The sequence below is a fragment of the Chiloscyllium plagiosum genome, unplaced genomic scaffold (assembly GCF_037043375.1).
Source record: "Chiloscyllium plagiosum isolate Xiang-an unplaced genomic scaffold, Cpla_swu_hap1 HiC_scaffold_36, whole genome shotgun sequence".
Lineage (NCBI taxonomy): Eukaryota > Metazoa > Chordata > Chondrichthyes > Orectolobiformes > Hemiscylliidae > Chiloscyllium > Chiloscyllium plagiosum.
In genome coordinates, this window is record NW_028270174.1 from 11844701 (window position 1) to 11866143 (window position 21443).

Consider the following 21443-nt stretch of genomic DNA (forward strand, 5'->3'; position numbering starts at 1 on the left):
ACCACACTGGTCAACCCATTGGTGAGCAATGTTTCCTCTAAGCTGAGCAACCACACAAAGGGTCCACACATGACGACCAGTATGCCGACACGACGACTTCCAGTTGGGAAGTCACTGCAACATAGACAACATAGAACATATCTGACCAGTTTCAAGCCTCAACCCAAGGCCAGACCGGGTAAGGATGGCAGATTTGCTTCCCAAAGGACACGAGTGAACTGGATGCATTTTTTGACAATCAGTGGTAGTTCCACTACAGAGAAAAGCTTTATATTCCAAATATATTAATTGAATCTAAATACCACCAGCTGGTCTGGTAGGATTTGAACTTGAACCCCAAGACCATGATTAGTCCAGAGGCATTACCACTAGCTTTGTCTTTCTGCCTCTACACCATTGAAATGCTTTATCATTTTAAATGCCTCAATTATGCCTTCCAAAATTAGGTGATCACAAGGTACTTTTATGTAACCCAGATTCATAATTTAACCTCTTAAGGCTTTAATAGTGAATGTGTGATGTGCACTTTTGAAATCATTACACAGAGGCTAGTATCCTGTCACCAAGTCATCCTTTATTTACACATGCACAGTATGTGGACTCTGACCAGCTTCCTCAGAGCTTGTCCCTAGATTGAGGAGACACTAAGACTCCTATTTATTTTTTTTTCTTCTTTTTCCACCTAACTGCAGTAGTGCTTATTTTTTCCCCAGCACCCATGTTGTGTGTGTGTGCAGGTGTAAGACAGTGAGAGACACAAGGTGCACGAATCGTTATTCTAATTTCCACCACCAGGAAAGACTCCTGTTAATTTTTATTTTTATGCTTATTTTTTCCCCAGCATCCATGTTGAAAACTTCTGGTTTTTTTTTTCCTTTTTTTTTCTTTGTTTTTTTTTAAACCCCCACACTACCGCCTAACTGTGGTAGTGCTGTTTTCTTTTCGCGGTCCGATTATATTTAATACTTTTGTGAAAATGAGTTTACAGCTTACAATTCACTCTAGAATCATGTAAACAAACACACATCTTACCTTCACTTACTGGCTTCGCCATTTTTGTTTCTTGTCCATTTTTTGTTTTAAAACCAAGACCATGATTAACCTCAGTAACCCACATGGGAGACATATCAAAAATATTAAATGTACTTTTCAGCCTCTTTTAAAAGAGTAGTCTTTTTTCCTTTCAGCCCAGAAAAAAAGTCAGCACACAGAAAATCCATCTTCCAACTCCTCAAAACAATAGCTTTTATTTTTAGTGTGCCCCTTAAACTTTTTTGTCTGTGATGCCAGAGCAATATTTTCTTTTTAAAAAAGTCACATCGAACGGTTTGGAGATTAACCCAAAAGACCGGCCGACTGGCGCCCGTGCCCCCCCCCCGGAGGTCAATCTGGCGCTGAGTAGACTTTTTTTTAAAAGTCCTTGAACACGCACACACTGATCCAGCTCCCTCAGAGGCAGCTCTCAGAGTGAACAATATCACTGACCCTCCTGGTTTTTTTGGGTTTTTTTTTTCATAAATAACCACCCTCCTGTTTATTTTTTTTAATTTAATCCCCACACTACCACCTAAGTGATGTAGTGCTTATTTTTTTCCCCTGTGTGCAGGTGTGAGACACAGTGAAAGACACAAAGTGCACGAATCTTTATTCAATTTCCACCACCAGGAAGATAGGAAAACACCCGGGTGGCCAGTGACAAACACTGCCCTTCACATCGAAGGGCAGTGCTGTGTGACCCTCCTGTTTTTTTTTTTTTCTTTTTTTATCCCCTTTAACCCCCACACTACCACCTAAGTGCGGTAGTGCTTATTTTATCCCCAGCACCCATGGTGCATGTGTGCAGGTGTGAGACACAGTGAAAGACACAAAGTGCACGAATCTTTATTCAATTTCCACCACCAGGAAGATAGGAAAACACCCGGGTGGCCAGTGACAAACACTGCCCTTCACATCGAAGGGCAGTGCTGTGTGACCCTCCTGTTTTTTTTTTTTTCTTTTTTTATCCCCTTTAACCCCCACACTACCACCTAAGTGCGGTAGTGCTTATTTTATCCCCAGCACCCATGGTGCATGTGTGCAGGTGTGAGACACAGTGAAAGACACAAAGTGCACCAATCTTTATTCAATTTCCACCACCAGGAAGATAGGAAAACACCCGGGTGGCCAGTGACAAACACTGCCCTTCACTGCCCTGTTTATTTTTTTTTTTAATTAAACAAATTACAAAACAGTTTACAAAAAAACATTGACAGCTGTACACAAAAGACAGCAATTTTACAAGGGAGAGGAGCAGCAAAGCTAGGCCCTGGACCCTACCGTTCAACCAATTTACAGGGAGAGGAGGACAAACCTCAAATCCCAGTTCGACATATGACAAGACAGTGACAATGACATTTGTACATTAGACAATACCGTTACATACAAAAGTGCAGACAATACAGACCCAACAAGCCCCCGCCCCTCCCTCCTGTTTATATCTGTCAGCCAGGGCTTCCTGATTGGTCGCAATCAAGGAATCATACTCAATAAGATCCACCTGACCAACCTCATTCCAATCACTATGTCCCTCCAAGTCCAATATGTCGTTCCTGAGATGTGATGACCAGACTAAACACAGATGGATACAGAGCATTCTGTGTGCTCTATTTCAGTCATTTCGATAAATAGACTGATAGCCCATTCACCTTTCTCATCATGTTTTCTTCCTGTGCTCTGGCTTTTACTGATGTGTATGCCAGAACACTCAAATCCCTTTTGCTCTTCCAAAATTCCAGCCTCTCAAAATTGCTGAAAAAAGTCACATTTTGTCAAGGTTTTTCATCTTGCACTCTTCAGGACATTTCACAAGAGTAAAGGCAAAATAATATTTATACTGTGTGAGAGGAGAGTACTGATTAGTAGGTAGATAAACTGTGATTGGGAGAAACTCTGTTATCTTTTCGAAGCTCCTGCTGAGGTGTATTTTGTGTTAATGGAGATTCTGAGGTGCATTAATCCCACTTGTGTTTTCTTTCCATTGCTCTCTTTTTGTAACATGCTCTTCCTAACTGCACACCTCTCAGCATCTCCGCAGTTCCTCGCCTCACTTCAAAAGTGGAAACCTTTGTGAGATGTTTTAAGATTTATTAATAGAAATTCCAGGGCATTTTACTGGAGGTTTTGGGGAGTATTAATGGAGATTCTATTGCGGGATATTCTTGGGATTATTACTAGAGGTTGAGGGGTATAATTTTTGAAGGTTCTGATGGAGATTATGGGGTGTATTAGTGAGCATTGACGGCCGAGTTTCCTCAGATTTTCTCCTGTCATAAGTTGCTCAGAAAATCCACATTTAGATCCACCAGCTTGCTGCCAAAATTACAGAAACTAAACATGAGAAGATCTGAGGAAATTCACCTCCTCGTCATCATGACAGCAAAAGTGCCCCAATTATTGTGTGAAGTGCAAGCTGACCATGTTGAAGGCAAAACAAGGAGTAGGCTTTGTACCAAGCTCCTTCTGATTGCACTCCGAGTTCATAAGAGCATCCCTCTAACTTGTTCAAACCTGCCTTGTTCCGCAGGGACAGCATCAACAAAGAGAATATTCCCTGTAACAGTGAGGAGGGACGATCGGGACTTCTGGAACCTTCCCAAGCCAGTGATAAAAAGCTAAAAGAGAACAACAGTAGTTACATCGAGGAAGGCATGAAGCCAAAGAGACAGAAATCAAGTTGTAAACTCTCTGTGCTAAATGACAACCAGGATTCTCCAATGGTATGTTCACACAGACATCACATTATAGGTTACAGCACAGAAGGAAGCCATTTGGCCCATTATAAGACCAGCTCAATTTGCCCAGATCCTACACCTGTCCCCATAGCCCTGCAAATGATTTCTGTTCAGGTGGGTTATGCAACTTTCCTTTGAAAGCCACACTTGAATCTGCCTCTAGCACACTCTTTGGCAGTTTTCCAGATCCTAATCGCTGTGTAGTGAAGATTTTTCTCATGTCGCCAATACTTCTTTCTCAGTCACTGACTTACCACCAATTTCCAGCCCTATTCAGTTCTGAGGAAGGTACATACCAGACACAATATTTTCTCTCTACCTGCTGGATTCCTCCAGCATTTTCTTTTTTAATGTAGGATTTTACAGATTCTTCAATAAGGCCATTATTGCTATAATACCTGAAATGCAGAGTAAGATAGACCCATTTCTGTAGCACCTTTTGTTTGTGCACAGCAAGATCCCACAAACGGCATTGTGACCATTCCCAAGGTACTGAAAAAGCAAGATGCGAGAAATCTCAGGGAGGGGAAAAAAAAAGAGGAAAAGAGGGAGTCGTTCAGTAAATCAGGGCACGTCTGGGGAGAGAGTTAACAGTTCAGAGAAAGGACCTTTACAGAAGAGAGACCGAGTTGGGGATCAACATCAAGTGATTTCATGATGCAGCAGCCAAGCAGAACAGTCCCCCTTGTTTTTCCTTTATCCCCTCATGGTGTACTCCGGCGTTTCTAAATGTCCCATTTCACACCTCATTTGGGAGCAATCTTTGTTCTTTCAGTATATCCATTACCATTACTCATGGCTGTGGCATCATGAAATCTCCCCCATCTTCCACACTTCATTTCTTTCATCCCCTCCCTTACCACTGGTTTAAAAACAAATCCCAAATTCCCATTCCCAGGCAAGGTCATTGACCTAAAACATCAAGTCTTTTTCTCTCCACAGATGCAATGTTCCCTCATTTCTCAACCACTTTTTGTTCCTTATTACCAGATCATCTGTTGCTTTTCCTTCATGACGTTGGATGGGGTGTGAATATTGGTCACAGCACTGGGGAGCTTTCCCAAGCACTTTTTGAACTTTGATACTCAGCTAAAAATATAGCAAGGTATTTGTTTAGTTTAACATCTTAACTGAAGGTCTGTGCCTCCTACATTGTGTTGAGCCCTCAGTGTTACATGGGCCTGTCAGCCCAAGCAAATGCACAGCCTTCGGACTGAATGAAATGCAATAGTGATAGTCACTAAAGCCCTGTAGCTGCCATAATCGGGAGGAACTAGAGCAGAACAACCCTCCAGCCTGCTCTCCCTTTAATATGGATTATGGCTGATCTTGTCTTGGCATCAACTCCACTTTCCTGTTGCTCCCCATAACTCTTTAACCTGTTGCTAATTAAAAATCTGCTTATTTCCTCCTCAAAATGTATTCATTGTCCTGGCATCCACCACATTAGGAACAGGAGTAGGCCATTCAGCCCCTTCACTCTCTTCCAACATTCACGAAGATTATGGCTGATCTGTCACCTAATTCCATGTTCTTTTGTGCCTTTGTAATTTTCCATCTGAGTTCTGTTAACAACTGATTCTGCAACTCTGTGACAATGATTTCCACAGTTCCTTTGGGAGAAGGAAATCCTCCTCATCTTGTTTTATATCTACCACCCCTAAAACCTTTCATTTTAGATTGCCCCACGTCTATTTTGTCAATCCCATTTAGCATCTTATAAATCTCAATCTAATCTCCTGTCATTCTTCTCAGTTATTAGCAGGTATAGACCTAAACTGTTCAATCTTTCCGCATAAGACAAGCCTCCCATCTTGGAGTTCTATGAGCCTTTTCTGAACTACCTCAAATGCAAGTACATCCTTTCTCAGGTGAATGCAGTACTCGAGATTCAATCTCACCAATGCCTTGTATGGTTACACCAACACTTTAAAACTTCATTTCTTGAGCAATAGATGCCCAATTTCCATTTGCAAATTCCAAAATGTATTTGTTCTCATTACCTGCTGAACTTGCACGTCCACTTTCTGCAATTTGGAGTATCACGGTGGCTCAGTGGTTCGCACTGCTGCCTCATAGCACCAGGGACCCAGGTTCGATTCCAGCCTCTGGTGACCCTCTGTGAGGTGTTTACATGTTCTCCGTTGCTTTCCTCCAGGTGTTCTGGTTCAATGCCACAGTCCAGAGATGTGCAGGTTAGGTGGATTGGCTGTGCTAAAAAGTTGCCTATTGTGTCTGGGATCTGTAAAATTAAGTGAATTTGCCATAGGAAATGCAGAGTTTCAGAAATATAGGAGGGTGTGTCTGGGTGGGATGCTGTTTGGAGAATGGTTATGGATGTGTTGGATTGAATGGTCTGTTTCCAGACTGTAGGGATTCTATTCTATTCGGTCTGTGTTATCACCATCCAGCTGACCCACAGAACTTTTCCAGCATGCTAAGTCTCATTATTAATTCCCTTAATTCCTTGCCCATTCATTGACTCCTGCCAACACAGCTCTGCTGTCTCAGTTGTCCAGACATGGATTTACTCAGAAGTGCCACTTTCCAAGGATTGGAGTGTTCAGCCATGTAGCACACAACTGCTGTCCATTCCACTTGCTGCTCCAAAGTTGCTTGCCAATGTTCTCTTGTGGCAGTATCTGCCTGTACCCACGTTTTTCTTTCTTGGATGTGAAAATGTCACGTAGAGAGCAGGCTGTTCAACCAGGTGGGTCTAGAGGTCATGTATTAAAACCTCCTTGGAGCATCTTCAGCAAACGTTGCTGATCCTGAGAGGCAGCTTGGTACACTGTGCACAGAATATTCTGGAGAGAGAGAGACATGCATGGTAAAACACTACTGCTTTATATGTCACAGAGGGAAAAGGCACTGCACACTGCGTTTGCTTTAATTCCCTATTAACTTGCTGTTTTCTGCCTCACTCAGCAGAAGAGAGTAAACTCAATGTAATATTTGCATATTTGATTTGATTTATCATCATGTACCTAGATACAGTGAAAAGTTTTGTTTTGCATGCAGTACAGGAAGATCATACTATAAAAAGTGCATAAAGGTAATAGAACAGAGTGAGGAATACAATGTTACAGCTGCAGAGAAGGTGCACCGAGTACAAGATCAACACTAGATTTGAAATTTGAGAGTTCCATTCAGCAGTATAATAACAGCCGGGAAATAGCTGATCTTTAATCTGTTGGTCCAGTTGCTTAAACTTCTGTATCTTCTGCCTGCTGAAAGAGGTTGAAAGAACTTATAACCAAGCTGGGAGGGCTCTTTGATTATGTTGACTGCCTTTCCAAGATAGTGAGAACTATAGATGGAGTCAATGGACGGAATAACTCTGTCCCAGTTATTACAGGTCATCTCAATACAGCAAGAATTCACATTGCTGCAGCAGTAAATTCAAGTGCACAACAAAACACCATTCTTCATGTACTGATTAGATTACTTACAGAGTGGAAACAGGCCCTTCGGCCCAACAGGTCCACACTGACCCTCCCCTTCACCTAACACTATGGGCAATTTAGCATGGCCAATTCACCTAACCTGCACATTTTTGGACTGTGGGAGGAAACTGGAGCACCTGGAGGAAACCCATGCAGACATGGGGAGAATTACTGGTTGACCTCCTAGCATAGTGGCCAGTGGCTTTACCAGCTAGCCAGATGGGGATCCTCCTGCCGTTTTGAGAAATAGGTGAAATTTAAAAGGGGAAGTAATGTATTAAAACTAGGGGCAGGTTTTCCATGTCAGTTTTGAACAAGGCCAGCCCTTCATTCACATTGGCAGGAAGCTTGCTTGTTTATTAACCTGACTCTGCAGCTTCATCTGACATTGATACTTGAGGAATGTTAGCCCATTACCCTCGCCCCTGTCAGTATTCCTGGAAACTGATAACATTCCCCTTCCCAGCACTCCTCCCTGTCCCAGCTGGCCCAATGGTCCATCCTTCCTCAATTGTTGAACCAGCAGCCTTGGTAACTCGATCAGTGGCTCCATTCTAAGGCTTGATATTGGGGAAACCCTGTGCTTTACTATTCTGGTCTACAGGCCGTACCCTGTGTGAATTAGCTGCTGCACATTACAGCAGTGTATGCACTTGAACAGGTGGGACGCAGTTGGGGATGGTGTGAAAAAGGCTGCAGTGAAATGCAAATGCTTGGAGTATTTGCTTTCACTGCGATAGGGTGAGAGGTGAAAGTCTTTGTGTAATATTTGTGTTCTGGTCTGCACAGAGAAGGTGCGCTATTAATTGATACAGTCCTGGCTGAAGACATTTTCATGGTTGAAAATTGTGACTAATACCAGGAATGATTTGCTCGCAAGCAGTGGAGTGGAAATACTCGGGGTTGGGATCTGTGTCATGAATCATGTCATTCATTCAATATCTATCATTTGCAGTTTCTGACTCAATGTATCAGCATCTGCAGTCCTCACTTCCTCCTCAATGTATCAGTGGATAGATATCCTTTGAATGAAAGCCCATGCAGTTTTCAATGTTTGAGTCCAGAGCATCTTAAGAGCGAGAAGTCTCTCAAGCCTGCTCCACCATTCAAGATCATGGCTAGTCTTCCATGTTAGATCCATTTCCCAAGTCCCCTCACCCCCTGCTCCTCATCTAATTCCTAGATTCTTTCCTGTCCGAAAGCATCCTATTGATCTCATTCTTGAATATGCTTAAAGACTGAACAGCCACAACATCCTGGAGCAGAGAATTGCAAAGATTCCCAGCCCTCTGAGTAAATACGCTTCTCCCGTCTCAGTCCGAAATGATTGGCCTGTGGTTCTTGACTGTTCAACCCCAGAGTAGCCCCCACCTCTCATCGCCTATACTGTCTAGCTCTCGGAGAACTGAGACTGAAGAGTTTTATTGTAATCCTTTTTTTGTCTGGCAGCCCATGGAAAGCAGCAGCATTACGTCATCCTGGTCTCCTGATCCATCCCTTGGAATGTCAGGGCCTGGCGGAAGCCTAAATTTCCTGACCCAGCCAGAAGATGCAACTGAACGCGACAGGTGGGTTTTTGTCTGTGATTGAGTGGTTCATTTTAGAATTCCACTCTTCGTTTTCTCTTTCTGTTGTGATTGCACAGTTAAAAGGAACACTGGTCCAGGGGTGACTAGCATGAATGAAACAAAATGACACACAGTTTGACCATGGAGCCTGTAGTGATTGTAACGAGGTCAGCCAGGTGGACCTCATGGAGTATGAGTTCCCTGATTGGGGCTGTTAATCTGGTTAACAGAGAGCCCTGGAGTGTCCGACCTCCTGTTCACTCTGGGTGCTGGTTCTAACAAGGCTGTACCAGAGTCAAGGACTCCCCACATTCAAATAAAGGGTGTTATGGGATACTGGCCTCTGTGGAGTTACTTCAGTGGCCTTGCGAGTAAAACACATTCTGAGGAAACTTGCTCACAACAGTTGTCATTGAGTTGGGGCAAGCATTGCTTGCATCATGTCATTATTTGGGAAGCTTCCCTCATTCAGCCCTGCTGCCCAAGACTGGGTCCAATATGTGGAAAATATGTGGTTTTTTTTTTCCAGGCAAATGACATTGGGGCAGATGAAAAGTGTCAAGCAGTTCTCCTGACAGCTTGTTAGGAGCCTAACTTTCCCTGAGGCACCAGATACTAAAACCTTTCAAGAGTTGACAGATTTAGTTAAGTCAAAGTCTGAGATGCTATTGTTTTATTTCAGCAATTTGAGAGCCAGGAGATTCTGTATCAGGATTTTTGACTAGGTTAGGTTGACTGACAGAGGCATGTGACTTTGGCTTAACCCTTAATGAGATGCCAAGGGACCAGTTGGTCTGGGATTACTGATGTAACCATGCAAAGGCACCTACTAGCTGAAGCCCAACTGGACCTGCTATGGACCGGACCAACCCCCTTAAAACATGTCAAGGAGATAGCCTAGACATTAACTTTTTTCTTATTTCAAAAGGCAAGTGTCAGGTGTTGTATTCCAGATGCAATTCGATTGGTTTAACAACGAGGCTTGAAGCGAAACACGTTTTATTCATACATACTTAAAAAATCACATGACACCAGGTTACAGTCCCAACAGGTTTATTTGGAAGCACTAGCTTTCGGAGCACTGCTCCTTCATCAGGTGGTTGTGGACATACACTGTAGTTAAAATCCAGACAAAATAAAAATAAAAGAATTGGCTTAACTGTAACTCTACTGAAATACTTAACAAAATAATAAATTACTCATTAACTGTTCCAGTTCAGTGACATCAGTTGAAAAATGTGATGCTGGAAAAGTCCCAGTTCAGTGACATCCCAAAGCACACCCTTGGTAAAGGCAAATTCGGTAAAATAGATTGTCTCTGATGCAATTCTAGCAGCAGGAAGAGAACCCAAGCTTTTAGCTGTAACAGAAAGAAAGAAAGAGAGAGAGAGAGAGAGAGAGATGTAACAGCTTTCACAACCCTGACAGCTACTAAAAAATAAACAGAAAATCCTGGTTCTGTGGGAACTTAAACCCACCCATTCAGGCTCCTTCCATTGTTACAAATTTTAAAAATCCCCACAGCCTCACAAGCTGTTTAATTTATTGACTTGGAGCTTATCACCTCTGTCTGAACCTCCCTTCAAAAAGAATGGACAAAATACACCTGTTAAAGCCATAGTAGCATCACACCTCCTTGCTTTAAAAAAAATGAACCATCAAAATACAAAGATGGCTTCATTTTAAAAGCCTTTAGTCTTACTAGTACACCACAGTACATTTTACGTTACATTGACTCTAAGCCTGCAAGCATTCCCTCCTACGGTCCATTTCAGTCCAGTTTTTCCTGCTACCAAATGCCTTTGTCTTCCTTCATCAAAGTTGCAATTATGTTCTGTCATCCTGCCACATCTATGATTTTCAAATTGAATGCCTATAATCATAAGCTTCATCCAAACAGTCTGGTATTTTTATCTTTAAATTTTTACAAAAACCTTCATGGGTTATGATCAGTGTATACATTTGTCTCAGACATCTTACTGTAAATATAGATCTCCTTCTCAATTGGAGAATACAGTTGATTATTCAATTTTCGATATGAATACCAAATAAGTTTTTCCATCTTCTCTTCACCTTCTTGCAAGAGCACAGCATTGACACCCACATCACTCGCATCGGTAGACACTTTGAATGCCTGTGGGTAATTGGATGTGGTTAACACTGGGGCTGAGGTTAACACCGCTTTCAGGCTGTCAAATGCCTTCTGATGGTCTGCCATCTACTGAAAGTTTCTGTGCTCCTTCAACATGTCAGTCAGTGCAGCAACTGCACTGCTAAATTCAGTACAAACTTCCAATAAAACCCACTCAGTCTGAGAAATCATAGTACTTACCTCTTCGTCAATGGTAAGGGAAACTCCCCAATAACCTTTGTTTTCACATCCTGTGGGGCAATTTGTCCATGTCTGATGACATGGCCCAGGAATGTGACTTGTGCTTCTGCGAAATCACTCTTAGCCAGGCTTTTCACCAAGTCCTTCTCCCAAAGCTGATCAAACTGTGGAGTATAAGATTGTAAGACACAGACTCTATAGCAAAAGTTTACAGTGTGATGTAACTGAAATGATATATTAAAAAAGATCTGGATTGTTTAAGTCTCCTCTTTTAGAATGACCATGTTGGTTTCAGTTCTTTCATATGTAAAGCGCAGAACATTTTTTAAAAGTTGCATTCTCAAGTGAACTTTTGACAATTGGCGTCATGTCGGCCCAGATAATGCATTGAAGGTGTGAGCTGACCTGTGTGAGACTGTCTGTGGTCAGACTGATTCTCATCTAAAAAACAGATTTACAGAATCTTACATGGATTCATGCAGTTTTTGAGCAAAGTAAAATGTAATTCTGCATGTACAAATTCATGTGGGTGCTGGGAGGGTGCGGGGGTGTGAATGTACTGTGTGATAGAGTGTGTATGTGTGAGTGCTTTAGAGAGGGTCTTCGTGTGTGTGTGTATACGGGTATGTGTGTATAGTGCAATGGGGTCACCTGTAGTGTGACGTGAACCCAAGGTCCCGGTTGCAGCCATCCCCATGGGTACCGAAATTGGCTATCAGCCTCTGTTCAGCCACTCTGCGTTGTTGCCTGCCCTGAAGTCTGCAGTGGAGGACAGTCACCTGAAGGTCCAAGGTCGAATGTCCTGGACCACTGAAGTGTTCTTTGACTGGGAGGGAACACTCCTGTCTGTTGATTGTTGTGCAGTGTCCATTCATCCGTTGCCGTTGCCTCTGCTTAGTCTCGCCAGTGTACCATGCCTCAGGGCATATTGAGCAATACATTATTAATGAAAAGGTGACAGGATGTATTTAATTGTTTTACAGTTTACATTGATAAGGTGGGACGTTAAATTATTTGTTAGACATGCTCCAGAGATTTGATTTTCTAATCTTAGTTTTCTTACAACGCTCACACCCACAGATTACGTTTCCCCTGTTTACAGTAATTTCATCAAGCTGTTCAGACACACACTGACGTACATCTGGGGCAGGTGGAACATGAAAGCGGTATTTCTGAAATCCATCTCGGGATCTCCTGTTTGCTAGGCAGTGCTTTAAGCCACAGCACCACTCATGGTTCCCATTTTATATAAATAACCTGTTCAGAGATGGCATTATACACCGCTGGAGCAAGCGGGATTTTTTTTTTGTATTACTCATTCACAGGCTGTGGGCATCGCTGGATAACCAGCATTTATTGCCCATCCCTAATAGCCCAGAGGGCAGTTAAGAGTCAACCACATTGCTGTGGGTCTGCAGTCAGGTGCACACCAGGTAAGGGTGGAAGTTTCCTTCCCTAGAGGACATTAGTGAACCAGATTTTTCTTTACAAGAATCAACAATGATTTTGTGGTCATCATTAAACTCTTTAATTTTATTCTAGATTTGTTTTAATTGAATTCAAGTTGCAGCATCTGCCATGGTGGGATTCAAACCCAGGTCCCCAGAATATTATTTGGATCTCTGCATTAATAGAATGGTGGTAATACCAAAACCCAGGCCTACAGGCTCAGATATGGGACACTACAACCACACCCCAAGAACTGTTTTCTCCATTTATATGTATAACCAATCAAGCTCTTATCTAATTACCTTCAATTAATTTGTAACCATCACTTGATCCATAGCTCCAGATTGCCTCTGACATCACTTCCAATATTAGAAAATGCCACTGACTCAATTGGTGGCACTCTTACCTCTGAATTACAAAAGTTCTTGGCCAAAAACTATGCTGGAGTTCTTAGTGCAGTATCAAGGCAGTGCTATCCTGTAGAAAGCGCTATCTTTTAGATGAAACATTAAAGCAGAAGGCCCATCTTCCCTCTCAGGTTTGTGGAAAGAAAATCACATTACACTATTGGAAGAAGAACAGGAGAGTTCTGTCTTGTGTTCTGGCTAATATTAATCCCTCAACCAACAAAAGAACACAATATCTTGCCATTTATCTGACTTCTGTTTGTCGGACCTGCTTAAAATAGCTTGTTGCACTTTCTACGTGACTATTCTTGACTCTGATCACTCTGAGGTGTCCTAAAGCCATGTACAGTGTGACATTACACAATTTCTTTCTGCCTAGGAAGTAGCTTGTACCAAGATGAATAGTAACCACTAAACCTGTTATTTGCATATTTATAAACCTTGCTTGCAGTTTGATCTTACATGTGCTTAACTTTCTGCTTCAGAAAAGAAGGCATAAATGCATTCTGCGGTGGGGAGCCTTACGATCATACTAAACTGACTCTGGTAAGCAACAAAAGTGTCATTTTTCTAAGTTGCATTACTACAGTTTAATCTAAGAGTAGAGTATATAACAAATGTGGCAACAATCCAAGTTGCTATCAAGCCTGTTACTTTAATAGATGTATTGCACAGCAGCTTTTCCATTTTGGAGTCTAACATTGGGAACAAAAAAAAACATGAGATCCTAAGCTTTATAAGCAGAGACACAGAGTACAAAAGCTGGTTGAATAGTATCTGAGGTGGTGGTTATACATTAGCTGGAAAGTTGTGATCAGTGCCAAACATCACCCTATGGGAAGGTTGTCAGAGCTTTTGAAGAAGTGGCTGAGCATGACTCACCAGGTGGTGAGAGATCAGGTATGTGGTGAGACAGGAGAGACAGCAATTTATTTTTCACAAGGAGAAATAGTTAAGTGGAGAGTTACTAGAGTCGTTCAAAATATTAGGGCTTTCATGGCAGTATGTAGTATTTCCGATATCAGACAGGAGATTGTGAGCAATATTTCATACATTTAATACTTATGTTCTGGACTGCACTGCCTGAAGAAGTGAGGAAAATGTCCAAACTGGAATTGGATAGAGACTTTAAAGAGAACTTGCCTGGTTATGGGGAAAGAGTGGGGATCTGGGACAATTTGGATAGCTTTTTCAAATAGCAGGGGTATGACTGGCCAAATGGTCACTTCTGTACTTATTATTGAAGTGGAGAAGATTAGAGTTTTGAGTTGATATGGCATTCTGTGGCTGTGGTCAAAAAATGAAACATACACCGATTCTGATAATATCTCACTTTGTCGTAAGTCATTGTGGATAACAGGGTATTCATTTGTTCCCATCATGGGATGTGGGTGTCACTGGCTGGGCCAACATTCATTGTCCATCCCCAATTGCCCTTCAGATGGTGATGGTGAGCCACCTTCTTGAAACTCTGCAGCCTGTGTAGCGTAGGGCCACCTATAGTACTGTTAGGAAGGCTATTCCAGGACTTTGATTCTGGTACAGTGAAGACAGAGCAATCAAGTTTCAGGTCATTAGTGCATTGGCAACTGAGCTCCACCTGATTTTCCTTTTTTGTGTGGAGTTCAGAGGGATATTGTTATATAGCTGCCTGCTTTGTGCAACTGCTTATGAGTATTTCCACCCCTCACTCCATACAACAGGCTATTGGGCAGATAGTTAATTATTGCTGACATGATCAAATTTCGAGACGACAGTTAAATTGGATCTTATGTGTGTCCATAGGAGAATTGGCATTATTGTCTTTCAACTCTGATTAGCATGTTGGTAATGCCCTCAGTACTTCACAACACAGGTAAACACTCAGCGCCCATAAGAAGTGGGAATTTATTGGGACAAGTGTCAAGCAATGCTGGTGCCTTTCATAGAGTCATAGAGATGTGCAGCATGGAGACAAACCCTTCGGTCCAACCCGACCAGATATCCCAACCCAATCTAGTCCCACCTGCCAGCACCTGACCCATATCCCTCCAAACCCTTCCTATTCATATACCCATCCAGATGCCTCTTAAATGTTGCAATTGTACCAGCCTCCACAAATTCCTCTGGCAGCTCATTCCATACCCGTACTATCCACTGTGTGAAAACATTGCCCCGTAGGTCTCTTTTATATCTTCCCCCTCTCACACTAAATCTATGCCCTCTAGTTTTGGACTCCCCAACCCCAGGGAAAAGACTTTGCCTATTTATCCTATCCATGCCCCTCATAATTTTGTAAACCTCTTATAAGGTCACCCCTCCGCCTCCGACGCTCCAGGGAAAACAGCCCCAGCCTGTTCAGCCTCTCGCTATAGCTCAAATCCTCCAACCCTGGCAACATGCTTGTAAATTTTTTCTGAACCTTTCAAATTCAGTGTTCAGACTTGAGTGTTGGCAGCTCTTGAAAGAAGGGAAGCAAATTGCTGCAAATGTTGTTTTTCTGAAACAAAAGCCAAGTGGTGGAAGCATGAAACCACAAGATTATAGGCCGTTTGGCCCTTTGGGCTTGGATTGACAGTGATTGAGATGTGGCCCAATTTGGAAATATAGAAAATCAGAGCAGGAGTAGGCCATTTGGCCTTTTGAGTCTAATCTGCAAATCAGTGTGATCATGGCTGATCATCCAACCCTGTTCCCTATACCCTTTCATCCCTTTTATCTCTGATCTTCCACCAGCATGCCTTCCTGCTCTATCCTATTAGGTCATTCTGCGATAACACACATTTCGTTAATGCGAATTCGCGATAACTCAGTTGACAAATTGGGGACAGTGTTTCTAAAGCCCCAACTTTTAAAGCATGTCTTGGTTGTAATGCGATTCCAGTCCCATTAGTTTAAATGGTGCTGTTATTACGTGATTTTCTTTTTAACACTGATTGCACGAGAATGGAACTAACATGTTATTGCAGAACCGACTGCATCTCTAATTTCTTTAATATCAAAATTCTCTGAATCTCTGTCTTGAACATACACAATGACTCAGCATCTGCAGTCTTCTGTGGTAGAGAATTATAAAAGCTCAACAATATCTCCACCAACTAATAGATGGGTCAAATTGTGGTCATATAATTTGCTCCACAATTCCTCTGAACAAACTCCTTCTGCACTCCACATTGCTGTTGAAGAAGAATAACGTGCTGAATGATTGTCTGTGCTTCTTCCTAAAAGCCTTAATCATGTTGAGCGTGAGTCAAATTACACAGTTGAATTAGCTCAGTGGTAGCACTCACTCCCTCTGAGTCAGCATTATGGGTTCAAGCCTAGTCCAGAGCCTTGAATAGGCTGGTTCTCTTTTTAGATACAGAAATAGCTGGAGAAACTCAGCAACTCTGGGAACATCTGTGGAGAGAAAGCAGGGTTTTTAGTCCAGTGATCCTTCTTCAGAACCGTAGCTCGGAAGAGGTTGGTTTAACTAGCTACAGCTAGTTCTGAAGAAGGTCACTGGACTCGAAACATTGCAACTATTTCAGTTTTTGTTTCTGATTTCCAGCATCTGCAGTTGTGTTATCACCTTTTTCTTTTGAAATGCTGTGCTGTCTTTTAAATGTGACATTCAGCGGAGGCCTTGTCCTTTCTCGTCCATGTGTGAAACTTAAACATCCCTATAGTTTGAAGCAAAGGAGGGGAGTTCTCGAGGTGTCCTATATCTGATAAGTTTTTTTTTACGTTGTGGTTCACAGGATTTCACTGTGCACAAATTGATTGCATTTCCCACATTACAGCAGTAGCTAAATTTCAAAAATGTTTAATTGGTTGTAAAGTTAAGGACATGACTAGGTGCAATTTAAATATTTCAGCTCTTCCCAAGTAACCTTTTATGTAAGTGTCAAACCTCAGGTCAGCTGTTGCTGCTAACTTTGGGGGCATCTTTTGTGTCATTACCTCTTTACAGCTGTAATGGGTTGGAACTGGGCAGATGCCAAGAGGAATTTATTTAGGCTTCACCAGAGCTGTGCTCCTGGGTGAATAGCCCTGGCGTGGAATACATGGATCTCCTTCAAAAGCAACATCATTTAATTGACAGAGCTGTTACTGAAGGAACATTTTCCCAAAGATTTAAAGAGAACTTCTAAAAAAAGAACAGATTCATGCTTTGTGAATGCAAATTGTTGCAATCTCCCTTTTTTTTTGCCCATTTGAAGGAATTTGTTTGAAACTTCCCAAATGGGGAAATAATTGAGCTGTGTCCTTGCTAGCCCTCTTCAAGAGGTACTTAGCTAGTTCCACACCATGAAGTTTTCCATGTGGCTTTGCAATGTTATAGTTTCAATTAAGTATTCAATTCCCACAAGCATTGAACCTGCCTCTACAACACTCTCAGGCAGTATATTCCAGATTCTCACCGCCCCTCCCCCCACCTCCAAGCTCTGCTGTGTAAAAAGATTTTTTCCACATGTCATTATAAATCCTCAGAGGTCTTCTCCCTCAGCCAGTTCCTCAGTATCGAGAATGACTTGCTTCTCATTCTGATTCAATAGGTTCTGAGGTGGCTGATGAGTCGAATCTACAGATTCTGACCCATGCAGAGCAGCTAGTCCTTGAAGCATCAGGTATGCTTCTCTGCTAATCCTTCTCCGCTGCTTTGAGATACCTTCCATGAGTTGTCCTAGACTCCAGAGCATGAGAACATGGGAATCACATGCTGCTTTGTAAAGCTTGATCCCAATCAGTAGCCAAAAGGGATGGAATCCTGCTGCCCTTCCCTGGATCTTGGCAATCGTGCGAGTGCTGGAGATCAGATTTTCTATCTTCTACTCCCTGGAGCATCAAAGAACATTCCCACGTCAACGTGTTCGCAGACTAGTTTCCTGTGTTATGTTTTTTTTTCTTTGTTGGTTCATTGGATGTAGGTTTTGGTGGCTAGATAGCATTTAGTCCCCTGGCTCTGAGTGACTTGGCAGGCTACTTCAGAAGAGGAGAAAGTGAGGACTGCAGATGCTGGACACCAGAGTCGAAAAGTGTGGCGCTGGAAAAGTACAGCAGGTCAGGCAGCATCTGAGGAGCAGGAGAATTGATGTTTCGGGTATAAGCCTTTCATCAGGAATAAAGGTTTCATCCTAATGAAAGGCTTATACCTGAAATGTTGAGTCTCCTGCTCCTCCAATGCTGCCTGACCTGCTGTGCTTTTCCAGCGCCACACTCGACCCCACTTCAGAAGAGTTAGGACTTGGTATTTGCTGTAGGTCTGGAGTCACATATAGCCCAGACAGTTAACAAGGACAGATTTCCTTCCCTCGAAGACATTAATGAACCAGGTGTCTTTTTTGTTTAATGACAGTGGTGACATGAGAACTCTAGGCTAGTTTTTTATTCCAAATATTTATCAAAACTAAATTTCATCAGTTGTCATGGGGAAATGTGAACCCAGAACATTACCTTTGACCGAAGGATTACTAGTCTAGTATTATTATCAATATGTCACCATCTTCCCTCTATGTGTAGGTCCTTCAACTACCCATGGTGAACTTGTACTTTCCCTGAATTGGTTAAAGTAAAAGGAGTAGTAATGTATGAACAGCGTAGCATGGAGGCAAGGCCTGAAGAATGGTTCACAAAGACAAAAGGGAAAACAGACCCATTTATGTACTATCTTTTCATAATGAAAGAACGTAATAACAGGAGTAGGTCATTTACAAATATTATGGTTGCACTTCTATACCATTTCCAGTCCCCTGTTCCTGTTCTTAAAACCTTGATGCTCTTAGAGCCCACAAATCTATTGATCTCTGTCCTGAATATACTCAGCAGCTGAGAAACCACGGACCTTTGGGATAGAGAATTCCAGAGAGTCCACACCCTTTATAATATGCTTTTGTTCCCTAACTCCAGAATCTCTAACCTGAGGAAAATACCTAGATCCCTCTAACTTCCCCAGCCACTGTGCAGACTTCTGAGGAACAGAAGTGGTGATGACCTAGCAGCATTATCACTGGACCAATTATCTAGAGATTTAGACAGTATTCTGGGGATTTGGGTTCAAATCCCACAATGGCAGTTTGTGGAATTTGAATTCAATTAATATTTGGGGTGGCATGATGGCTCGGTGGTTAGCACTGCTGCCTCATAGCACCAGGGTCCCAGGTTCAATTCCAGCCTCAGGCAGCTGTCTGTGTGGAGTTTGCACATTCTCCCTGTGTCTGCATGGGCTTCCTCCGGGTGTTCCAGATTCTTCCCGCAGTCCAAAGATGTGCAGGTCAGGTGAATTGGCTGTGCTAAATTGCCCATAGTGTTAGGTGCATTAGTCAGAGGGAAATGGGTCTGGGTGGGTTACTCTTCGGAGGGTCAGTGTGGACTGGTTGGGCTGAAGGGTCTGTTTCCACGCTGTAGGGAATCTAACCAAATCAAATACCAGCCCACCGATCTGAGTGTGTGGACCCTCCGAGTGGCTGTTTTATGGAACATATTATTGGAAACAGCCTCTCGACACAAATGTTTGCTCCAATACGTTTTGACATTCCAATCAGATCACCACTCACTCTCTCAAATTTGGAGAATTTAAGCTCGATCTCCACCCATTGTGCAGGTTTCTCATCAAATCGAATGAACTTTTATTGGACTTTTCCTGCTTCTTTCAGTAAGGAGACCAGAACTGTTAAACAGTACTCCCAGGCGCCAATGCCCCCTGGAGTTGCCAGACAGGGACAACTACAGTTTTCTACTCGTGAGCACGCTTGCAATAAATTACCACTCCCATTCTTATTCCCCGGGGCTTTTTTCTGTACCTACACGCTAACTTTCTGAGAGCCGTCCACAAGAGCTGTAGGTTCTATATGAATGCAACTTGTTGTTATCCACACCTCCTTTATTGCTACCTTTGCTTTCTGGAGCTATGACTCACCTTCTCTCAGCCCAGTATAAATACCTCCCTATTTCTCTCTTTTTTTAGCTTTGACAAAAGGTCAGTTAGACTCGAAACGTTAGCTCTTTTCTTACAGATGCTGCCAGACCAGCTGAGATTTCTCTTTTGGTTTCAGATTCCAGCATCCGCAGTAATTTGTTTTCATATTTTGTTGTTATCCAATTCTGAGGAGGGGGGGTCACCAGAGCCGAAACATTAACTCTGATTTCTCTTCACAGATGCTGCCAGACCTGAGACCTTTTCAGCAACTTTGTTTTTGTTGTTATCAGGGACTTGTTCTGCTCTGAATTATATCCGGTGAAGCCAGAACCTTTGAGAGCAAATCATGTATTGCTAGGTTCGGGAATAGAGTGGGGGGGGGGGGGCAGTGAAGTGTAATTCTCATGTGAAACACACTAACTGGGGTGGGGTTTAAAATGAAACTTAAAACGACGGATCGGCCAGCAGCCGAGCGACACTGCCGAGCTCCTCCAGCTCTCTGCTCTTGCCTGGTGGTGTGTACTGGCTGATTGCCAGAACAGTGTGTCCCAAAGCGCCTTTTGTTCAGAGAGACGCTACGAATCACGTAATGACCGTACGGCACTCTCATCCTGAAGCTTGTGTCTGGCGGGAGTGTGTGTGTGTGTGTGGGGGGGGGGGCACGTTTCCGCTGTCTATAAATAGAGAATCCACGCCCAACCTGGATTCACTTATATCTCAGCCCCACTTCATCCATAGGAAATTGTGTGAATTTGTGCAGAGTAAACTGCAGGCTTCATCAGTGTGTGTGTGTGTGTGACTGTGCACATACACTCCAGTTCACAACAGTCGCCTTCTGTACTTCCCCCCCCCCCCCCATTATAATATTGACGGCTCAGGGAGCATCTTCCTCTCTTCCCAACCCTTAGCTCTTTGTTTTTTTTTGTTAAATTCAGTCCTCACTGAGGGTGAGGAGATTTGCAAAGGGGCCAGCCTGGATACAGCTTTTTTTTTATATGGCAAGTACTGTGTGTAAGATGTAAACAAGCTGGAGGGTGGGGTGGACGGAGGTAGGGAGAGGAAGCTGTCTGTCACTGTGCAAAAAGGGCCGGCTCTTCTGCAGATAAAGCAGATGGGCAGTCTCCAGATCTCCCAGCCCAATATAGTGGGCGGATCGCGATCAGGGAATTCGTCTTGTCTCTGTGTGCAGGGTGTTGTTCGAACTTGGAACCAGCGGGGAAGAGGGCTTTCAGTCCCTTCCCTCTCATTCGTCTCCAAGTTCTTCCCCCCCCCCTTCCCAACATCGCTAATTTTTAAAATATATGCAATTGAAGCATTTTTTTTTCCTTCTTGTTTGGGGCTTGCAGAATTTAGCCATGAAGATCCAAGAACCTCTGAGTCAAAGCGACGTGGCCAAACCACCAAGGAGTCCCGAGGCAGCAACGCTGGAAGGGAACGCTTCTCTGGAGATCCCTCGCTTGGATCTGACTGGTCTCACCGAGGGCAAGGAATGGGGAGGTAACCTTTCCTTGTCTATTTCTCACCCAGGTTCGGGATGCTGTTTTCTAGCCCAGGCACTTGATCATTTTTTTTTGTTTCTTAAAAGTAACAACAT

At 42.9% G+C, this 21443-nt stretch overlaps 1 protein-coding gene across 3 annotated transcripts in view; it reads left to right on the forward strand.

Moving 5' to 3' along the window:
* fam13a (family with sequence similarity 13 member A) overlaps positions 1–21443 on the forward strand; it is a 223677-nt gene that overhangs the window by 177042 nt on the left and 25192 nt on the right. For all 3 annotated transcript variants that reach the window (XM_043674376.2, XM_043674377.2, XM_043674375.2), the window contains 4 exons: positions 3563–3755; positions 8666–8784; positions 13458–13518; positions 21196–21346. In XM_043674376.2, the coding sequence (XP_043530311.2) occupies positions 3563–3755; positions 8666–8784; positions 13458–13518; positions 21196–21346 (524 nt within the window). The remainder of the gene's footprint in view (positions 1–3562; positions 3756–8665; positions 8785–13457; positions 13519–21195; positions 21347–21443) is intronic.